Source organism: Dromiciops gliroides, chromosome 1 (assembly GCF_019393635.1).
Source record: "Dromiciops gliroides isolate mDroGli1 chromosome 1, mDroGli1.pri, whole genome shotgun sequence".
Lineage (NCBI taxonomy): Eukaryota > Metazoa > Chordata > Mammalia > Microbiotheria > Microbiotheriidae > Dromiciops > Dromiciops gliroides.
This window is the reverse complement of record NC_057861.1, coordinates 364868264-364891321: the sequence shown is the minus strand read 5'-3', so window position 1 is coordinate 364891321 and position 23058 is coordinate 364868264. Positions and strand designations below refer to the sequence as shown.

At 34.8% G+C, this 23058-nt stretch overlaps 1 protein-coding gene across 4 annotated transcripts in view; it reads left to right on the top strand.

Moving 5' to 3' along the window:
* CDH18 (cadherin 18) overlaps positions 1–23058 on the top strand; it is a 1453365-nt gene that overhangs the window by 1353840 nt on the left and 76467 nt on the right. For all 4 annotated transcript variants that reach the window (XM_043968707.1, XM_043968713.1, XM_043968700.1 and 1 more), the window contains one exon: positions 14783–14919. In XM_043968707.1, the coding sequence (XP_043824642.1) occupies positions 14783–14919 (137 nt within the window). The remainder of the gene's footprint in view (positions 1–14782; positions 14920–23058) is intronic.

Sequence of the window (23058 nt, the reverse complement as noted above, 5' to 3'; positions counted from 1 at the left end):
GATTTCCTAAGGTCACAAATGCTTGTCAGGAATCAGGACAAGAATCAATTCTAGTGTTTTAATAAAGAGATTTTTCCCCCTCCTAAATGAAGAATATAATTTTAGCATATCACTATTGTCTCAAGGTATTCTGGTTCTGCCCTACTTAGGAAGTCAATTTTGCCACAGAGTAATGTCTATCTGACTATGCAATCATAAAACTGGTTCATTCTCCATCAGATATTACTAATTCAACATGTAGGGAATAACAAACAAGAGAATTTTAGAGCTAGAAGTGACTTGAGAGAATGTATAGTTCAATCCCCTTATTTTACAGATAAACAGAGGCATTGATAGGTGATGTGACCTATATTAGGTCTAATTATGAATAGCAGTTAGAGTAAAAATTAAGCCTTGAATCTCCCTTTTCTAAGTCTAAATCAGTGCTAATCCTAAATAAGATTGTCTAAACCATGACATCAGCATGATATAAATACTATCATCAGGGCCACCTAATAAAAGTACCTGTAAAAGCATTTGGAATTTTTATGGATAATTCACCACTGGATACCCATTTTAAAACCGTATAAGAAAAAAGAACTATGTGGAAATAGTTCCCCACCTTTGCTGACATCCAGGATATTTTGGTGTGCATATTTCATCACAGTTTTCAGAAAGAAAAATTACTTTAAGTCTAACTATAATTGCTTGTGTAGAGGATTGGCTTCTCTCTCTGAGAATTAGACCTCTGTTTCAGAGAGATAATAAACTTTCAACAAGGTATAAGTGATTTCCATCACCACAGGTGAAAATTCACTATGCTTATTTCATTAAGCATAATATACTGCAGACCAGGTGGAGAAATGACCCTTATGGTTTGTGTTTTCAAAGTGACACTTTCAGAGGTATGGTTTTTTGGAATAAATTATATCCCCAAAGTCAGATGAGGGAACCTTAAAACTTTTAATGAACCTTGGATGGATTGCATTTATGTGACTCTTTGTTAGCTAAAGGATAGGGCAAGCTGCTTCAGGATCCCAGGGGGTTTGTATTGATTAAACTTTCTCCTAGTTATTGATCATAGTCAGTAAAAGTTGCAAAAATAACTTTTGTTGTCAGCAGTGTTTCAGGAAAAAGCTATGACACCATTCACACATAAATCTAGTGGGCCAAAATAGGAGAGGCTTTATTATTTTAAGTCTACGTAAAATTACCCAAGAAAATTGCTATAAAAGTATTTACAATGTTAAACAGACATATAATTTTATTAAGCCTTATAGAGCTCTAGAATTGTTTATAGTGACATGAACTGGAATTGACGCCTTCTATAAGCACAATATCAGTTTATTCAAAAGACAAATAACTTTAGAAAACTCCAATGATCTTTTGGCTGGTTAAGGATAAAATTGAATCTATGTCTATGGAGGCAATGTTGAATATTAAGTTGATTAACTGCATCTTGAGTTATTCAGATTGGCTGCCCATTAGTACCTAAAGTTTCCATGATTTTTCCACTCTTTCTTAACTCCACCTGAGTAGACAAAAACCTAAAAACATTAAGTAAATGTAGTTTCATACCATCCCAAGATGCAATGTTTTATTTTCCTTTTTGTGTTATAGCTTGTACACATAGAAGACTTTTTAAAAAAGATACATATGTTTGATAACAGAGAACATGAGATGTCCCTGAGAATAATTTACAATGAGCCAGGTTTCCAGGTTTGGCTCCTGTAGGTTATTATAGGAATCAAGCAAATTACTTTGTCTTCTGGCAAAAATAGGAAGCAAGGCATCTTATAATCAGAACTGCTATTGGTCAAAAAGGCAATGACATTCACTGAATCCATATGGTGCATACTATGATACATTTGGACTGAAGGGATATAGAAAGGAAATGGTAGACCTGATCTCTTAGTGTAAGAAGTTTATGAAAAAAAGATACCAAGACAGCTCAGGAAAAAGCTGCATCACTAGCTAAAGGAACCCATCGATATTAGAGTTAAAAAGAACTATGTACATAATTTTGGTAGTTACTCACACCTCAACTCACTTGGCACACTTCTCTTCCTTGGCAGCTTCCCTTCCCCCTCCTCAGGCCTTCTTTGTACATCATCTTCATCCATTCAAATATAAATTTCTTGAGCATAGCGACACACTTTACTTTTATTTGTATTTCCAGCACAGTTCCAGGCATGTTTAAAGCTCTGGAAAAAATCTCAATCTCTCTCTTTCTCTCTCTCTCTCTCATTCTCAGCAGCAAGATAGATAGAATGGGGAGAGTACTGGGCCTGAAATCAGGAAGATTGAGCTTCCTGAGTTCAAATCTTTCAAACACTTCCTGGTTATACAACCCTAGGCAAATCACTTAACCCAAATTTAAGCCTCAGTTTCCTCATCAGTAAAATGAGCTGGAGAAGGAAACAGCAAACCACTCTAGTATCTTTGCCAAAACCTGAAATGGGGTAACAGAGTCAGGCATGACTGAAACAACTGAACAATAATCATCTAGTTAGCTAGCTACTGTGTGAATTTGGAAATCATTTCCTCTCTATGGACCTCAGTTTCTTCCCCTATAAAATGAAGGGGTTATACTATCTGGTTCCTCAGGTCTCTTCAAACTCTAAACCCATGTTCCTATGATCCTCTGTGTTTGGTGAGGAATAAGGAAGTGATTCTGAAGTGAAATGAATAAAAAATTGAGTTACATTCAGGAACTAATAACTGTTCCCATTAACATTTTTTGTCCATCAACATGCACCCTACCCTCCTTTATTATTCCTTGATGAACCTACCACTTTCTATTACCTTTAATTTTGCTGCATAGTCTCATAATTTGTCCTTCCCTATTGTATGGCCACAGTGAGTGATAATAGTAGCAACAACGGGAGGATACTGATACTTATTCAACCTGATGACTTTGGATCTAGAAAACTTTAGTAATACTGACTGCATAACTTGGACACTTCCAGGCCAGACTTAGGCAAATGGGTATCACAGTAAATAAAAAGCTGGACCTGGAGTCAGGAAGGCCTGAGTACAAAGCTAGCCTCAGAGTTTACTAGTTGTGTGACTGTGGGAAAGTCTCACTTTCCTCATTTATAAAATGGGGATAATATAGCACCTCGTTCTCAGGGTTGTCATGAGGATCAAATGAGACAATAGTTGTAAAGGATTTAACATAGTGTCTCGCATGTAGTAAATGCTACATTTATGTTAACTGTTACTATAATTATTATTTATCTCTGAGAGTCATGGGTGTCTCATCTCTACTGTTATCATTCCAAGTGCCCATTTGCTATGTTTCTTTCAGTTGTTAGAAACCAAAGTCTACTGTCCCCCTTCCCAGTTCCATTTAACCATTTTACAAAACGAAGGTAGAAACAGTTTCCCCAGCACCTCAGGGATATTTTCTACTCTTGGATTAGCTCTTCCATAACCTTGGTTCTATGAAATTTATATTCAGATGTAGTCTCCCTGCTGGATGAACCCTCCTCTCAGCTTCTGTTCTTCTAGACCCCTATAACCACTTCTGAAAATCCTTTCTTGCTTCTTAGAGCAATCAGCCTCAGGGCTGTAAAACTGAGACTCTGGAATACCAGAATACAGTCATATCTCAGCACTCAGTTATTCAATGCATTTCGACAAGAAAAAAGTGTTTCAGCATTCGAACCTTGCCCAGCACTAGTCGCACTTGCTAAAACCTGTGTCAACATGCGACCCCATATCCTATCTCTTCAGAGGAAAGAAAAAGCAATGCTTTAGTCTTTTTTTTAACTTTGAAATAATTTGATTTTATTATATTTATTATTATTATTACCTTTGGCTTGCTTCTTGTAGGCCAACAATGCATATATTCTGACGCTGGGCCTTTATAGTTTTTTGCTTAGGACAACTTTCACTTGACCACATTCTCTTCATGTGTAAAAAAATCATGTACAGGGGAAGCTAGGTGGCACAGTGGATAAAGAACTGGCCTTGGATTCAGGAGGACCTGAGTTCAAATCCAGCCTCAGACACTTGACACTTACCAGCTGTGTGACCCTGGGCAAGTCACTTAACCCCCATTGCCCTGCAAAAAAAAATATATTAAGAATGCTAAAGCAAAATAAAATTAAATTTTAAAAAATCATGTACAAATAATACCTGCAAATAAACTTAAGATAGTTGAGATCTCCAGGAAGAGAGAACACTCATAATCATGCACAATTTTATACCTATGTGGCATGTATAACTTTCTTTTTATTTCCATAATGCAAAGTAAAGGTGAGTGTTAGTGAAACATTATTGTACTCCAAATAGATTCAGTTACTGCAATTAACTTGTCTCTATTAGATTAGAATCTAGTTCCTCATAAAGTATAGAATGTTACAGAAGTCTTAGTACACTTTTAAAGAGCTAAAGCTTAAACTTGTACTTGTTTCTCCTTCATTCTTTTTTTTCATCATAAAATTATTTTATTATTTTCTAGTTACATGTAGGGATGGTTTTCAAAATTTTTTTTATAAGATTTCTAGTTCCAAATTTTTCTCCCTACCTCCCCCTTCCCCAAGATATAGCAAGCAATCTAGCAATCTGATATAGGTTTTATATATATATATATATATATATATATATATATATATATATATATATATACACACACACACAATCACATTAAACCTATTTCGACCAATGCTTTAGTCTTACAATAACTCACACAGTACAGAACCCCCACATATTTTGCTATATATTCTCTTGTGCTTTTTTTTCATTTAAAGCTATTTTTTTTTTGCTTTTTCAAGTCATCATAAGTTTGAAGAAGGTTAGTGATACCACTCAGAAAAGAAAATTTGTGAGAACTACAATAAAATGTAAAAAAAGAGATAATGAAGTATAATCATGGCAGCCATGTATCTGATCTCACTGCCAAATAAAATATACCTAGGTTGATGATCTCTGTGATGGTGAAAAATGAGCAAAGGAGCCAGTGTTACTAGAAGTATAAGGACTGTGACTAAGCAAAAGTCACAGACATTGGAAGAAGTGGAGAAATTGTACATTTGGGTTAATGAAAAAGTTATCCGCTAATAGTATTTCCAAGACAATAATTTGTGAGAAAGCAAAACAATTGCATGCCAATTTGTTAAAAGACAAGCCTGTAACAGGTGGTGAGAGCTGGCATTCATAGTGTGCTAAGGCATGGAGAGGCAGCCAGCTCCAACAAAGAAGCTGCCGAAACCTTTGTTAGTAAGTTTAGGGACTATGTAAAAGCTGAGGGTTTTATTCCCCATTAAGTCTTCAATTGTGATGATACTTGTTGATTGAAATTAAATTTTATTTTATTTTATCTAATTATTGTTTTTTAAATTTATGTCTGTCTAAGGTTTTGTATCAAAAAAAACTACCCCATCAATTTATAAAGTACCAAGTAAAATGTGAAATGTCTGGGGATCAGAAATGGATTATTTCAATTTACATTACTCCTTATGGGAAAAATTCATTTGCTACTCGTTTTCTCTACTCATCCTGCCTTCTGGAACCAATTAACAATGAGTACCAAGGTGTCACCCAGAACTGTTGATATTAACAGGGTCAGAGGCTTGACACCCTTCACTTAGAATAAGTAGCATTTATATAACGCTTTCAGGTTTGCAAAACTCTTTACAAATTATTTCATTTGATACTCTAAACAACTCTGCCAACAAAGTGTTATTATTAATACCATTTTATAGATGATAAAACTGAGGTTGAAGAAGATTAAATGATTTTTCCAAAAACAAACAGCTCTTAATTATCTGAGCTAGGATTTGAACTCTGGCCTTCCTTTCAGGTCCAATGCTTAATACACTGTGCTCCCCACAAAAGAAAAAAGACTAAATAACAAGACCCATTTGCAAGCTCATATGACCTGTGACGGGGAGAAGGTCCCACTGTATTGTCTCTCAATGAACATCATAAGCAAAGGAATAACCAAATAGCCCTAGAGTACTGAGATGAGGGGGGAAATGACCCAAAGAGCTTCAGCTGTCACAACTGAGCCTTTTTGAAGACCTTGGCAGTTAAAAAGGCTTTTGTTTGTTCTGTGGTATTTGACCAGAGCCAACTACAAAATGTATTGAAATGTTTCACAATCTCTAAAAAGAACATTTGGGGCAGCTAGATGGTGCAGTGGACAGAGCACTGGCCCTGGAGTCAGAAGTACCTGAGTTCAAATCCGGCCTCAGACACTTAACACTTACTAGCTATGTGACCCTGGACAAGTCACTTAACCCCAATTGCCTCACTAAAAAAAAAAAAAAGAACAACAACAACAACAAAAAAAGAACATTTGATTCCATCTAATCAAGACAGGCCTGAAAGTGGGCTCTCTGATCTCGCCAAAATAGAAACACTACATACGAACCAGTTTCTATTAAATTACATCAAAGATCCATGATTTTGTCACTCTAAACATCCACCATCTATATAGATTGTATCCACTCTTATGATTTATGTAGTACATGGTTTTCAAGAGTTGCTCTAGCACTAATGCCCAAGGCCAAAGTGCCAAGTAAACTTTGTCTTTAACATTCATCCACCTTATTCACTCCTCTTCCTTGTCTTCCAGATGTTTTTATCTGCCTGTTCCACAATATTCAGTACCGAGTTGCTTCCAAGTTCACAAAGCGCTGCATGCTCCTAAATGTCTTCCTCTCCTTTCTCCCCCCCAAAACATCTCTCAATTATCCAAAGAAACAGGTATCATTTAGAAATAGGGAGATTTGATTAATGTGATTGATAAATTTAAACTTCTCATGGGACTAAAATTATATTAAATGAATATGAATTTTTAAATAGCAGGAAGAATGAAATATAATTTTGTTTGCTTTTAAACAAGGAGTCTGCCTAAACTCTAGCACAGCTGCAGTGATTTATCCTGTATCCCTATTTCTCAAATCCCAACACCAAAAGAAGAGGAATCAACAAATTGTCACTCCATTTCTGACAGTTTGTTCCCTAACTAAGGTTATATTGATTTAGTTAATGTAGGCATTTCATAGTCGGTGGTGTTACTTTTTTTTCACGTATTTCTTCTCCTTAGGCTTTCAAGTTGAAAGAGAAATAAGAGCATATCTATTACAAGGCCTTCATTTTATAGATAAAGAATCTGAATCCTAGAAGTGTCCATGATTACAAAGGGACTCAACAGAAGAGCTGGAATGAATGTCCAGGTCTCCTGTTTTCAAATTGAGAGAGGTGTACATTGATTCCATCTCCAGAATTTGGAGAAATGCTAAGAAACTTCATTTAATGTATAAGGTTTTATGTACCACAGGATAAAACTACAAACTTAAGACTTCTTTTCTTTTTGAAATAAACTGTTTCAAAAACAAGCAAAATCAAAAAGTGAGAATTAGATCATAAAAATTGTATATATTACTAGAGTGTCATTTCTGAGATAATTGAATTTGTGAATTTAGCAAAGTAACTTACATCACATAGCTGTTATGTCTGTATAGTGCTTAAGACTGTGTCTGGCAGAGTATTAATAAATCTCTATTTCCTCCCCATTCTCTCTCTTATTTTATCAGTGTTTCAGTAATACAACTTCTAGTGTAAGGTCATGAAGAGCTCCTCATTAGTCATGCATTGAGGATTCAACCCCCTTAATCAAAATCATAGAGCAATCATAATAATAACAATAATAACAACAAACAACAGCAGCAACAACAATAATAAAGTGCTTACTATGTGCCAAAACTTTACAATTATTTTCTCATTTGATCCTCACAACAACCCTGGCAGGTAGGTGCTATTATTATCTACATTTTACAGATGAGGAAACTGAGGCAAATATTAGTTAATTTACATGCTGAGTGTTACAGTTAGTAAGTGTATAAGGCTGGATTTGAAATCAGGTCTTCCTGACTCCAGGCCACAAATTCTATCTAATGTGACAATTGCCTGCCCAAGCCTTTCTGGATTGACACTACATTATTTGAAATTTTGTTTGCTTAGGCATATTCAAAATATAAACGCTTAAGTTTTTATTCATCGATGCCTCACTGATTTCAGTGGAATATAGAGAAAAGACCTTGGAAAGGGAGTGCAGGAGAACTCAGAAGATTTCTGGATTTAAACTCTACCTCTAATATTTATTAGCTCTATGTCTATAGGCAAATTAAGTAAACTCTATGAATTTGTTTCCTCATCTCCAAAATAACATCTTTAATCATATTTAAAGGTTTTAGTATAAGGATAAAATGAGATAAGAGGCATAAAACACTTTATAAACTTTAAATTGCTATATAAATTTCAGCCATTGTTATTACTTTTTCCAGTGGTGATTTCATCCCACTTCTTATTGTCTGTGATTCTTGTTCCTGTCTTCTCATTAATCTTCCATAGAAGATCTATATAACAAGCTTGAGATCTTCCTCTAAATTTTTTAATGTTTCTTTTGTAAAAATAGAGCAACAAGAATGTCCATCTATTAATTTTTACATGACAAAATAGCTCCAATTTCTATCATGCTTTTCCTAAGCAATATATTTTACTGTATATCTTAAGTATGTCATCCTTAGTAATATACTATATTGCAATGCATCTATGCTGTTTGAGTCACTTGCAATTTTAATTGCAGTGTTTCTATGATTCATAGCCATACAGTTAGGGCTTAAAAAGTAAGTATGTTTCTGTGTGGGGATATGAGAGACACAGGAATGAGAGAGATGTAAGAGAGATGAGAGACAGAGAGACAGAGAGAGACAGACAGAGAGATGGAGACAGAGAAAGAGACAAAGACAGAGCGACAGAGAGACAGAGAGATGGAGACAGAGAGAGAGAGAGACAGATTCAGAGACAGAGAGGGAAAGAGAGACAGAAAGACAGAGACAGAGACACAGAGAAGGAGAAAATGTCGCGATTATTGAAACATTATGTGGTTTTCCAAAGTCAATTCAGCTAGAATATTTTTTCCTATTCAGTTATGGACCCAATTCATTGTCTGTCTGGAGTGCCATTCTTATCATGGTCTAACAAAGAGCACACTTCTATTTGTTTTGGGAGGATTGGGGGTTTGTTTTGTTTTTTACAGTATGGACTGTTAGGTTTATCTCATTTGAAAGGCTTTGGATCTCATAGAGGAATCCATGTGGTATATTGGCTACATGGAATATGCTTAGTCTCATCTGCAAACAGGATCTGGAGGGTTTCACTGATGTAAAATCTCTCTTCCATTTGGATCTATAAAAGATATCCTCATAGGAAGTGGTAATTTTTTTTTTTTTGCAAACATACATGTCCCTTGTTTCTGTCTAACTTGTTATTTATGATAATCAGATGTTGATAAAGCAAAGTTGTTTCTGCAGGTGCATCTGTCAAAGAATTTTGTATTAATATGATGTGAGAGATAACTTGTAGGAGTAGAGACTTTAAAGCTGAATTTTGTGCAAATGAAAGGCTTTTTTGGTAATCAACAAACAATAAACAGCAGGATTTATAGTCTTTATACTTTTCAGTCAATTATGTGACTATGCAGAAAAGATTATGGGAAAGTTTACCTGTTCCTCTTTCATATACCCACTGAGCAGGCCATCAGTCTGTGTGAGAGGCTGTGACATGCCCAGCATCATAGAGTTGGTATATCTCAGAGGCAGGATTTGACCCAGTTCTTTCTCCCCCTAAGGTGAACTTGTTTTCTCTCCAAGATGCCGTGTTACCTCTCAGGTCTCATTCTTGTACACACAGAATCAGAGACAAAGAGATTCACAGACTATCTATCTATCTCTATCTCTATCTCTATCTCTATCTCTATCTCTATCTCTATCTCTATCTATCTCTATCTCTATCTCTATCTCTATAGATACAGATAGAGACAGAGATAGAGATAGAGATAGAGATAGAGATAGAGATAGAGATAGAGATAGAGATAGAGATAGAGATAGAGATAGAGATAGAGATAGAGATAGAGATAGAGATAGAGATATGAGCACAGAAACCATCTAGGCCAACATAATGCTTGGCCAGTAGTCTCCTTTATACCATTCTTGGGAAGTGATTGTATATTTTCCCTCAAAAACCTTTTAGTGAGGGGAAACTCACTACCTCCTAAAACAAACTATTCTATCTTTGGTTATAAATTATTAGGAAGTTTTCTCTGATCAAACTAAAATCAGATTCTCTGTAGCTTCTAACCAGAAGGTCTAAGAGAAATAAAACAAAATTAAACAAATCAATCCTCAGACCTCTTCTACTTGACAGCCATTCAAACAATTGAAAACATCTATAATATATGCTCTAAATCTTTTATCCTGCTAGTTAAAAATCCTCATTTATTTCAATGTATCCCCCATGGAATGATCTCTAGATAATTTACCAATCCTTATTGTTCTTCTAATATGTTGATTTTAATTTTTCCAGTAACTAGTCAATGGTATGACTGCACCTAGAGAAGTGAGTATAATTCCCATTTGGTAACTAGTCATATCCTATCTATTAAGAGATAGTAAATTTCTGTTTTTGCAATACTTTCTAATGATTTACATGTTCTTGCTTCCTGATTCTCTTCTTGAATAAAATATCTATGGTGTACAGATAAGAGGTTTCTTTATAGTCTTTAAGACCTTTACCACTTTCATTTCTTAATCCTGAATAATATATTTTTTCCTTTCCTCTTCCCGCTTTCTTATTGAATTCTCTATTTGAATGGTTATAGTGATATGGTGTATAAGGGACTAAAATTCTAGCTATGATGTCTAAAATCTAATGAGTGGTCACCTTAAATTAGAAAACATATAGCACCAATCCTTGGGCATTAAGTATTTATTAAAATATATTAGGAGTTAGTAAAGAGAAACGTGTAGATAAAATATGAGATTTGCCTGCTCTCTCTCTCCTGCCTGTCTCTGCTGCCAAGCCCCCATCTGGCCACGAAAAGGGCTGCTCCTCAGTGGCTTCTCCCAGAAACTCTTGTGAAACAGGAAATAGGGCCATCTACACATACAGCTCCAAGCTAATTGGCTGGTAACTTTGATTGACAGGTCCAACAGGTGGCAGACTTCACTTCCCGGATGCTAAAGTCACATGCTTTCTTTCCATGGCCAGAATTCACAATGTCCCTTCCAGCAGAGAGTGTCATTCCAATTCTCACAGGTGCCTGTTAGTCACAAAAATACCCTATTTCATCTTCTGTAACAGATATTGGAGAATAAGTTGCAATTATCTTTGTGCTGATCTTTTTTGCTTAGGCTCACCATGAGGATTTCAAGGTGAGATGATGTGGCCCAATGAAATGACACTTCTTGTCTTTTGACAGAGTAAAAGAAACTCTATCAGGGGGTGGCTAGGTGGCACAGTGGATAGAGCACTGGCCCTGGAGTCAGGAGTACCTGAGTTCAAACTCAACCTCAGACACTTGACACTTATTAGCTGTGTGACCCTGGGGAAGTCACTTAACCCCCATTGCCCCGCAAAAAAAAAAAAAAAAGAAAAAAAAAGAAACTATCAAGTTTGTGTCTGTGAGGAGAAACTCTGAGGCTTCCACTCATTTTGCTGAATCTGCCTTTTGTTTTCTGATTTCATTTATACCAAGAGATTTCCAATATCGGAATTACTTCTTTCTTCTTCGTGCGTATTAATTTATTTTTCTTTACACAGGGATCTCATATTTATAATACCACTGAAATTTTTAGTTGGCCATCTAAAAACTATTATCCTTTGTGGATTTGGTTCTCTTTTCCATTGCTGTGCTGCCTGTGCCGATAAAAGTAAAGGGGACCATATAGGAATGAAAAACATTTTGTACTTTTTTTCATGAAAAATATTTTTAAAGTAGCTTCTAGTAATAATAAGTTCTTTCAATTTGTCACATAGAAATTTGGAAGCAAGTATAACAAAGTAAACAGTTTAATGGAAATATGTAACTTCTTAATTATAAATAATTATCTTTGAACACATCACACTTTGAGCAATATTAGCTTTGAATCCCTCCTTGCTTCTCAGGTTTCACTTTTCTATGTTCTCATTTTAATTCCAAGGCAGCAATCCAAGAAATAAAGGCAGTTAAGCAGAACTGCTTAGTTTTACTTGAAGTAAAAATTCAATTGCAACTTCATGAATTAGCTCTTCTAATACCAGTATTCTGGATGGAAGAATTTCATATTGTAGAATTAGTGATACACACCTCCACATGAAAGAAGAGAAAAGAGAAAATAAAGGTCTAACTAAAGATGTATAATTACCATTGTTTCAGCCTTTACTTTCATTTTTTTTCACAATTAAAATGGAAAGCACTCCATTCGTAAACTCTTTAGTCATCAATGCCAAGATTGGTGTGGTCAAAGTCCATTTTTTGGAAGCCCAAAAGGAAATAGAAGTACAGTGAGGCATCTGGGGAGAGAGAAAGGATACCCATAATTTTTATTGCATTCCTCATCTGTGCCTTCTGACTCTCCTGATTTCTTTAAAGTGCCACCTAAAATTTCATCTTCTACACGAATTTTTTTATTCCCAATCCTCCTTAATCAAAATGCCTCTATTATTTCTGGTTATCCTGTTTATAGCTTATTCGCATAGTTATTTGCATGTTGTCTCTCCGGTAGACTGTGAACTTCTTGATAGCAAGGACTATCTTTTACCTTTCTCTATATCCTTATCAGTTGGAACATATTAGGCAATTCACAAATACTTATTAGCTAACTGACTCAAAAATTGTTTTTTTATAGATCCGAGATCCGTAAGGATTTTATTACATTTGTTCTGCCTACTCATGAACAATTAATATTTATCCAATTATTTAAATCTGAATTTATTTTTTGTCTAATGGTAGCTATCCCTGGGGTGAGGGCATAGGAGAGGGAAGAAATAAAAGGAAAAAAAATAAATTTGCATGATAACTTTACTATAGATTTTAAAGTAATATTAAGTTGTACATAATAAATTTCTGGTTTCATGTGCAATCATCTTATTTATTATATTATGTTATAGAAATGTTTGTTGCATGACATAAATAAAAATTAAACAAATAATAATTAGAAAGAAAAAGAAATCCATAAGGAGAGCATAGTTTACTCTTTAAATACCTTTTATAGTATTATGAAGGTAGGACAAAAACCTCTCTCTGGAAATACATGGCTCTGGTACCATATGATGTGCTCATTTTGCTTGCCATGTGAATTGGTCCCTTATACTCTCTTGGGATCTGCTTTTAAAATGTGTTCTTTTCAAAGATATTGACAAATATAGCATGTTATCAGCATTGACTTTATTGGGAAAACATTAAAAAATATAATTGGGGAAATGTCTAACTAGAAAGTGTGGGAGATTAATTACACTGAGAAAGAGAGAGAAAAGATGGTCAACATGAGTGATACATTAGTATCCTCAAAATACCAAAGAACAAGATGAAGGTTTTCTGCACACTGAAATATTTATGGAATATTCTGGAGGGGCAGGGCAGTGTGGTAGCTCAGAGTGTTGGACTTAAGAGTCAGGAACACCTGGGTTCATATCCTGCTTCTAATGCTGTTTGCTCATGGACATGCCTTTTAACCTCTGTGAGCTTCAGATGACTATCTAGGACTAGAAATTAAGTTTAAAAAGAAAAAGGGTTTAAATTTATAATAGTTGAGGAAGCAGGAAACCCAACATGTATTGGCCTATTTGGATAAAACATAGACAAGCAACACAGAGATAAGAGCAAACAAGCAAGCTGTTAAAATTAGCATTGGTGGTGGAGAAGATTTCTACACTAATGAAACCACAGACCATTCCAGTAATAAAAGTGCTATTCTAGCAAATATCGTATGGGTGCTTATTCCCCTTTTATAACTCTATACCAAATAATTCCTGTATTTTTTCCTTTGCTTGAGATAAACTCCACTGCTCTTGCATTCTAAAATTTAATTTTGTTTTTATCTAGCAAGTCTCAACTCAAGTTCTACCTCTTCCATAATATTTCTATGAATCTTCCATCCTATTTGTCTGATAGAACTCACAGTTGAGGATTTATATGCAATGTTATAGTGTTATTAGGTATTTCTGTGAACAGATCTATTGTCTTTCACAAAACATATGAGCTATGGGAAATAATTTCATAGGTGCCCCCAAAACATTAAGCACAGTGTTGGGAATATGTGTTTCTTCTCTCTGTTGGAATGGATCTGTGCTTTAGGAATTAGCCAGTGATTAACAGACTCAGAAAGAAAGGCTTGTAGTCCAAGTGGATAAGTGGGAATTACTCTTGAGGTCAGAAATCAGAAATTCACAAAGGTATAGATCCAGGGATCAGGCAGAAGAAGACCGTGATCTTTTTCTAGGAACAAGAGGTCTGAAGCCGGAAGGGAGAGTGGTTAGAGAAGTGGACCCAGAAGAGTAAGAAAACCACTTTAGAGTGAAAAGTATGAGGCATAGGTTATAGAGGACCTGCCTCAAGTGATAATGAGCCAGAGACTTTTCATAAACTCTCCTCATTCAGAGAAGGGCAAAGGAAGAGAGGAATCAAATAGTAGTAGCCTAATAAATACTTTTATACTACTGTAATTTTATAAATTATGCATTCCTCATGAATGTAGGAACTCTGTTAGCTGAAAAAAAGTTTCCATTTATGTTAAAAAAAATCCCCCCAAAATCATGTCATGTAAATCAGAAAGTAAATAATTTAGAATATGACTTTAGGAAAGTTAAATCTAAAGTAACTAGAATTATAATTTATTTTTAAATATTTTAATATGAATTTTTCAAATACTTTGAATTTTTTCAATTTAATCTACTTACTTATTCATAATACTTTGCTTCCATTATGAAAATTATGAAACTTAATGAATAATTTTAAATTTCTCTGTAGATATTTCATTGACCACAGTGCTGAGGATGATAGGTTTTTCAACATTGATGCTAACACTGGAACCATTAAGACTGCAAAAGTCCTTGACAGAGAGGAAACACCATGGTACAACATCACTGTTGCTGCTTCAGAAAAGGGTAAATAGTTTCTGTGTCAATTTTAATAAAAAACATTCATGCTATATATTAACATCCATTTTCTTGTCTGCTATTTGCATGATTGTTCCCCACAACTCCCACCCCTGGTCTCAGAACTCTACCTTAGTCCCCTAAAGTACACTGACCTACCAGAAAGCCTAGTGTTTAGTTTGGAGTATAGATGATTCAGTACTTTTAACAAACACGGATGCTCTCCTGGAACATGGTGCAACATGATCTAGGCTTACCTCATTGTACCTGGAGCCCAAAATGAAAACATGCCCTAGAGTAGGCCAGAGCCATCAATTACATCTGTTGGACCAGTTAGTAGGCCAGGTACAGCACTTTAGTAATACGGCTTTACCAATAGGATACTGTTGGGTAGCCTTAAGACAGTGTGTTGTGCTGATCCCAGAGACCATATAGTGAAATCATGACTGTTAGTGGCTTATTGATCAGCCATCAACCTCAGGAAACAGAATAACAAGATGAAAAAGCTAGGGGAGATAATCTCTCCATTTACAGAACATGTTGCAAATCCTCTTCTGTGGTCAAAGTAAAGACTAGACACCAATGATTATCTTTAAATGTATTTAAAATTCATGATAAGTAATTAATTATAGGATAAACAGGAATATAGTTCATAATAGGATTTAGAACTGGAAGGGAACTTGGAAATCTTCTCTAATTCCTCATTTCATAGAAGAGGGGGAAAAAGCTAAAGAAATACTAAAATAAAACAGGCCGTTGTGAGGATTCTTGGAAGTAATTTATGGCAAAGAAAGGAAGGGGAGAAATAACAACTTACATGAAACTGAGGGAGTACAAGTTGTTCAGCATTTCCAAGTACCTGGGAAAATCAACACTTCCCTTCAATTTAAGAAAGCTTTAGAGAAATTCTTAATGATACAGTAAATCTACAGGTGATTAAAGCAAAATGAAGAATTTTCACCTTAGAGAGTGGTAACCTGGATGGTTACTGCCATAAACTCCCTTGATGCTTCTATTAGATATAGAGCACAGGACCAGAAGAGTGATTGTTCTGACTAAATATTCCATTTATTATAGTCTCAAGTGTGTGATTTTAAAGAATCAGCTCAAGCCATATTTAATAGAAACAAGTGAATCTACTATCTTTTTAACAACCTATTCTTCTTTTACTTTCCTAATAACAGGTAATCGATGTACATGGTCATAAAGTCAAATCAATTTTTCAAGTTCTCAGAATAACTGAATTGTATATATTATCCTAGGGACTGAGGCATAAATAGGAATCTTGCTTAGGTTGAGTCAAGAAGGTAGTGCCATAGGGAAAGGATGGAGGGTAAGAGTGTTGGGGGAGGGGAATAAACAGGTGAAAAATAGCATGGAGCTGAAGCATGCCATTTTTCACTTTCTTTCATTTTTTTTTCTCTTTTTCTTTTCTTTTTTCTTATACAAAATGAATAATATGGTAATGTTTTACATAATCGTACATGCATAACCCATATCTGATTATTTGCTACCTTGGGGAGTGGAGAGGGGAGGGAGGGAAGGAGGGATAAAAATTGGAACTCAAAACTATAAAATAAATATTTATTATTTTAAAAAATAAAATGTAAAATTTTTTAAAAAATTTTTAAAAGGAATTTCATAAATTCAACCCAAATTTCATGACAAGAGTTTTGGGATATTGATTCAACTGATAGCTTCCAGAATGAAGCTGGAACATATACTAGAATTATCTAATAAGAGATATTAGTATCTACTTTTATTGCCTCATCTGGCATCTAACTTATATTGTGTGTCTTGATACCAAATTATTTCCTGTTTCCTTCCTTTGAACAAGTAAAATAATATATTTGGAAAATATTTGTTTCATCCAAAACTTCATTTATAAATACATATGTATGGATATATGTATTTACAGACATAAACATTCATACATTTACTGAAATCTAAAATATCATAAATACAATTAATTCATATGGAATATGTATACTTCAGGCAGAAACATATAAATAAAAATATATGGGCAAATGTCTTGGCAAATATACTTATGAAGGCAGATAATTGACTTTTATTTTTATGCAGTACCTATTTGGGGAATTGAGCTAATGTATTTCTACTAAGTAAAACTATAGTAAATAGAAAAATCTTGTTTTTTATAGCTGATAGTAAAAAAAAAAACCCTCAGATATCATCACCTCAGGGTAGTTAACAGTATACATGCATAATATCATTTCAGTGTAACATACAGTAAAATATAATTTAGTCCTAATCATAAGCAGGTGCAGAGAAAGAATGAGCATTAACTAAGATTTTAAAGCCACATTGGGAAAATATATAGAGGAATACACATAAGAAGGAAGTATGTCTTCAGGATACTGAGGGAAGTCTTCCAATTGTAATTGTTTTGAAACAACTAAACATCAATTATATCAGTCTTCAATGTGAATTTTCTGAACATTATCTTAAATTTCTCTCAACAATACAGTTGGTAACATTTTCCATTAGATTGTGTTTTATTTTCATTATTGTAAATTTTGTTGAAAATCTATTTGGACTATGCCATTTCATTAAGGTCTTAGTGCCTGCTGGCAGCATCCAAGTTAAATCAATGGTTCCTTCAGTCTATTCTATGTGGTATAGTTTTTGATTAATTGTTTAATGATTCTATTGGTCAGACTTCTCTTTTAGTGAGCAGAACAATAATAACCAAAAAGTACCCTATAGTGTGACAATGTGTATGTGTGTTCATGATTTTTAGGTGTGGACTAACTGTGCATGTTGGGAGAAAATGCTGAGAAGGGATATGAACTAAGAGAGGGAAAAGGAATTTAAATCTAAACATTTCCTGTCCCTACCTATTAAACATGGGGTAAAAAGTAAGACAATAATCCTTCAACTTAAGGACCACCAGACAATAGGGACTCTCCTGAGAACTGACTGCTAGCATTTTGGGGTCTGGAATTATTCAGTCACTTTAGTGTCTAGCCCAATACTTATATACATATTTGATACTGAAAAAGCATTTGGTGAAATGGTTGAGTTTCAGTTTTCCATCCATCTATGCTTGTTCAGTCATTTCACTGATTCCAATTTCTCTCAATACTCCCTTCTAAATGTCTTTTCCTTTACAGCCAGGTTCCTAAAGCAAATCCCAATACACCCCCATTTGACTTGCTTTTATCAAAAGGAGTAGGTGGGGCAGCTAGGTGGTGCAGTGGATAAAGCACTGGCCCTGGATTCAGGAGGACCTGAGTTCAAATCCAGCCTCAAACACTCGACAATTACTATCTGTGTGACCCTGGGCAAGTCGCTTAACCCTCATTGCCCACCCCCCCCAAAAAAAAAGGAGTAGGGAGAGGGTAGGGGGCAGGAGACTCTCCAAAGTCTTGGCTCTTTCATATACATGATTCCAGAACAAGTTTATTTTACTAGAGAAATGTAATTAAAGGAAAACAAATTGTGTGTCAAGTGCCTTGATGGAAAAAGTTACCTCTGTTCTCCACATTATTTTGTGTGAAATAACTAGAACAAAAGTTTTAAGGTTTCCTGAAATTGTTCCCTGTTGCCCTGTAATCAGAAAATTAGGTTTTTGTTAGCACCTGCATATAACAAAGCAAATATTCATTTGCACAGAGTGGGTGGCTTTAAGTCCCTCTGGTGACTAGGAATTAGTTTGTTATTCTCAGTGAGCTTATTTTGATCCATTTAATTTAACTTCAAGAAAGTATGTTCACATTCCTGATTTTTTTTAAGTTCATGGAGGGACTCTAGCAGACATAATAAAACCCATGTTTGTTGTTGTCTTTTTATAGCAGGTTCATCCGGAAGATGTTTATTGTTCCAAACAATGCTAATAAATAATAAAATGACTTTTTCCTGTGAACAGTGCAATCATTGTTTAGTATGACAGTCCCCATAATAAAGAAGTCTTATCCAAATTCCTACCATTAAGTTTTAGATTCGAAAAGTAATTAGGCATTATAATATGGACTCACCTCATTGTGTAGATGAAGCAGTTGAGACCCAGAGAGGATAAGGAACCTATATAATATTATACAGCTATTGAACCTGGACTACAAAAGAAACTTTGTGAACCCTAGTCCTGGGTACTTCCATGCTGTTTACATGCTGCCGCTCGTGGTGAATTTTATGTATGTGCCAACTTCTGGGTCTTAGGTATTAAGTATCTAATAAGTAAAGCTCAAAGATTTGAGGAAATGTAATTGGTTTTACCTGTTCAATATTACTTTTTCATATACTATGAGCTCATGTTCTGAGGTTACTATCCCAACTCCCATTTCCCCATATAAGCTAGGTCCCCAGAACAGGACTACCACATGCTTTAGTGATTCAGAGGTAACCTTTAGGAGTTAGGGAATTGTCTTTGTAACACTTTAGCTCAGAACCCCTCCCCAACCTGTGTGCTTCTCATCATAATTATTAATTTATATGATTTTGTCAACCAGACAGGATAAGCTTTTACAAAGGGTAGTTTGCTACAGCAATAGAGATGGTACTCTTGGTGCAATCACTCCTCTCCAAAATTCTGTGAAATGCTTTTCCACAAATAGATATAGAGTCAAGGGGAAAGTGAACTCAAACATGCATGTGCAAAGTTAACCCAATGCTGTTGGTTGTTGGAAGTTCTTTTCTACACTTTGTGGTTGTGCTCAAGAATATCCTCAGAGACATGGTATAGTTTCTTTGTTGGGCTCCATGTTGAGCTATGAATCTTCGTTCAATTTTTTCTCTGGTTCTAAAGCAGATTCTGATACCAGATGTTCCAGGGACAGGACTAGGATGGTGATGAAAAGATAGAAAGCCTTAAGTTTTCATACCTCTGAAATTCACAGTTCACAATTTCTTTCTCTATCCAAGGTGAAAGGAGAAATTTTGGAGGATAAGGCCAAAGTCTGAACTCCCTATTCCACAATCCCAAATGAGTCCTTCCCACAGGCAATTATCTCTTCTCTCCCACACCAGACACTCTTTCAATTCATATCTCCCTCAGGTCAAACTGACTTGATATTTTATAGACAACCCTTAGATTCACAGCCAATCTGAACACTCTTCCTGTTCGACATTACTTTCAATTCATCTAATGGCAAATCAGACACATCTAAATTGATAAATATGGGGGCAGTTAGGTGGTGCAGCGGATAAAGCACCGGCCCTGGAGTCAGGAGTACCTGAGTTCAAATCTTGCCTCAGACACTTAACACTTACTAGCTGTGTGACCCTGGGCAAGTCACTTAACCCCAATTGCCTGACTAAAAAATTAAAGAAATAAATAAACAAATAAATAAATAGATAGATAAATGATTTTTCACATTCAGTAGGAATGTCTTTGCTCAATTTGATTCAATTTGTTACTACCTGGTTAAAGTGCTTGGTTAAGATTCTAGCATTTTTTTACTTATATTGGGCAGGTTGGGAGTAATTTGATGGATACTCACTTGACCCCAACTTTATATGTCATTATGTTCTAGATATCTTTTAATGGATCAACCTCATACTATAAACATACATATTCTTTTATTTTTTCTCCACTAACATGAAATATACATCTCCATTCTCCACTTGTGATAAGTGTTGTGCAACTTTGTTTGCCCATTTACCTATCCAGATTTAGTTATTTTACTGGGTAAACTTGCACAAGGATAACTCTCCATTCCTTCAGGTAGAATTGGGTAGTTGAATATATTTTGAAGATGTCCAGGTAAGTTTCCCTACACAACCTATTTTCTTCCTTTTATATCAGACTTCTAATACATGTTTGCTTTTTTTAATCAAAGAGGAGAATCCAAGATATTATTGCAAATTACCTTGTTTTGCTTTTTATGAATCCTTTCATCAATCTGGGTTCTTGAGATTACAGGGAATTGCTTTAATGGTCTAGACAGAGAAAAATTAATTTTGAATTCATTGTTCTTACAAATAAATTTTTTTTAAAGTTTCTTCAAAAATGTTTCTATTTCAACCCTTGAGTTTTGATCATGTGACCAAAACCAAGATAAATAAACAAGTGATTGAATAAATGAATAATAAATGCAGTTGAAGATCCATTTTGGTTTCTAGCATATAAAATGGCTATTTCCACATTTTCCCCATTTATCTGACTTAATTTTTGACCTACAAATGAATTTGAGAGAATTTAATTGTAGAAATGGGTTTCTTTTTTCTTTTCACATCAAATAACTGCTTTGACTGAATTCTTTATTTTTAATCTAGTTGCTCAGATTGCAGTCCACAGAGCAATAATAACCATAGTGTTCCCTCACAGCAAAGTTTTCTCCAAACCAAATTATTCTCTACAATGTGTATCTGGGCAAGTTGTAGAAGGAAACATATGCACTTTCATATTTCTGAAACATATATACAAGGACCATTTAAATGTAATCTATTTTCTTGATTTACGATCATTTCTACATGAGACAAGTGATTCTGGACACATTCCCTGTTGGTGAATACTTCTGTATTTTAGCACCAAGTTACAGGATATAATAAGTATAAGATGGGAAATATATTTTTGAAAATCATCAGGTTTTTGCTTAGAAATCTCCTTATAATAAAGCAAAAGCTACCTGTTTATAATGAAACATTTTATTAAACCAAATCCTAATTAATTGCCTGGCAAACATCAATGTTGAATTAATAGAATTATAGAATTTTACATTTAAAAGGAACCTTTAAAATCATTTGCTCCAGTTTCCTTACAGCTGATGAAAGGAGAATGAAATTACTTACCTAAAGTCATATGGTACAAATGGTAGAAATGGCACTTGAACTCAGATTTTCTTGCTCCTAGACAAATCATCTTTCCTTATTTTAATAAAAAGATCAGATGTTGAAAATAAACCTGAAATATTCATACATAAACTACAATAAAATATTGCAAAGATTTATAATCCTGAGTCGCTGGTTTTTTTCTTTTTCTTTTTTTTTTCTTTTCTTTTCTTTCTATCTTTTTTTTTTTTTTTTTGGTGAGGCAGTTGGGGTTAACTGGCTTGCCTAGGGTCACACAGCTAGTATATGTAAAGTGTCTGAGGCCAGATTTGAACTCAGGTCCTCCTGAATCCAGGGCCGGTGCTCTATCCATTGTGCCACCTAGCTGCCCCTTTTTTTCTTTTTATAGTTCCATTTTCCCCCTTGTTCCTGGTATTTCAATGATCAGCTCTCTTCCATTAAACTCACAAGAGTTTAGAAATATTGATAGATTTCTAAATGTATATTTATTGATAAAATTTGCCTCCCATATCCTTAACACATTTTTATTCATGTAAATGAAATAGTGGTAATGCAAAAATACGGAGACTAGGCAGTAAGATTGTTTTCCAAAACATCCAAGAGAACAGAGGATGGGGAAACCCTTCGTCCAAGTCCAGAAATGGAAATTAAAAGTCAGAAATAAATTACAAAATTCATTAAACTTCAGGACAAGGATTTTCCCCTCTGAAGGCTTATAAAATACAGTTTTGTGGAGAAATTGTTCACTGAGAAAGGGGAAGATTATAAAGGATCATGATAACTTCTATTAGAAGTGCTCCAGGTAGTATGAAAAAGGATTTAAAGGAAATAAATTCAAGGAAGAGGATAGCATCAGATGGCAGACATGACTTCTGGGGCATTTGCAGTGAATGAAGTTGCAAGTGTTCACAGAGATTTGGAACGAATAGGTTACAAGGACATATGAATGTTAAAAAGAAAAAAAAAACTTTAAAAATCTCCTAGGTTTCTTTGGGAAATGATTCACTCAGATATAATGTATGTCAAATATTATGCTATGAGAGAGGAAGGCAGGAAGGAAAGCAGGAAAGAATATATTTTGCATTGGTAATCAGTGATAAAACATGAACTTGTACCAATGTAATTCAGTTCAGAAACAGGTGAAGTGCTTTCAACTTTTGTGGTTCTAATTTAAAGATCAAAGCTACTCTTCCATTCCTAAGATCAAAGGCACAGCTTAACCTTTTGAAGCTTCCAATCTGTGTTACACTTAGCAAATAATTATTGAGAGTGTCTAGGCATTTCTGGAGGAGTAATGACTAACTGGGAGGGAAAAAATGGACTGAAATCAATCAAAAGTCGTTACCAGTCATTATTCTAAGAGGAATGTTGCAAGCCAAGGTCTTGGCTGCTATTATGAGG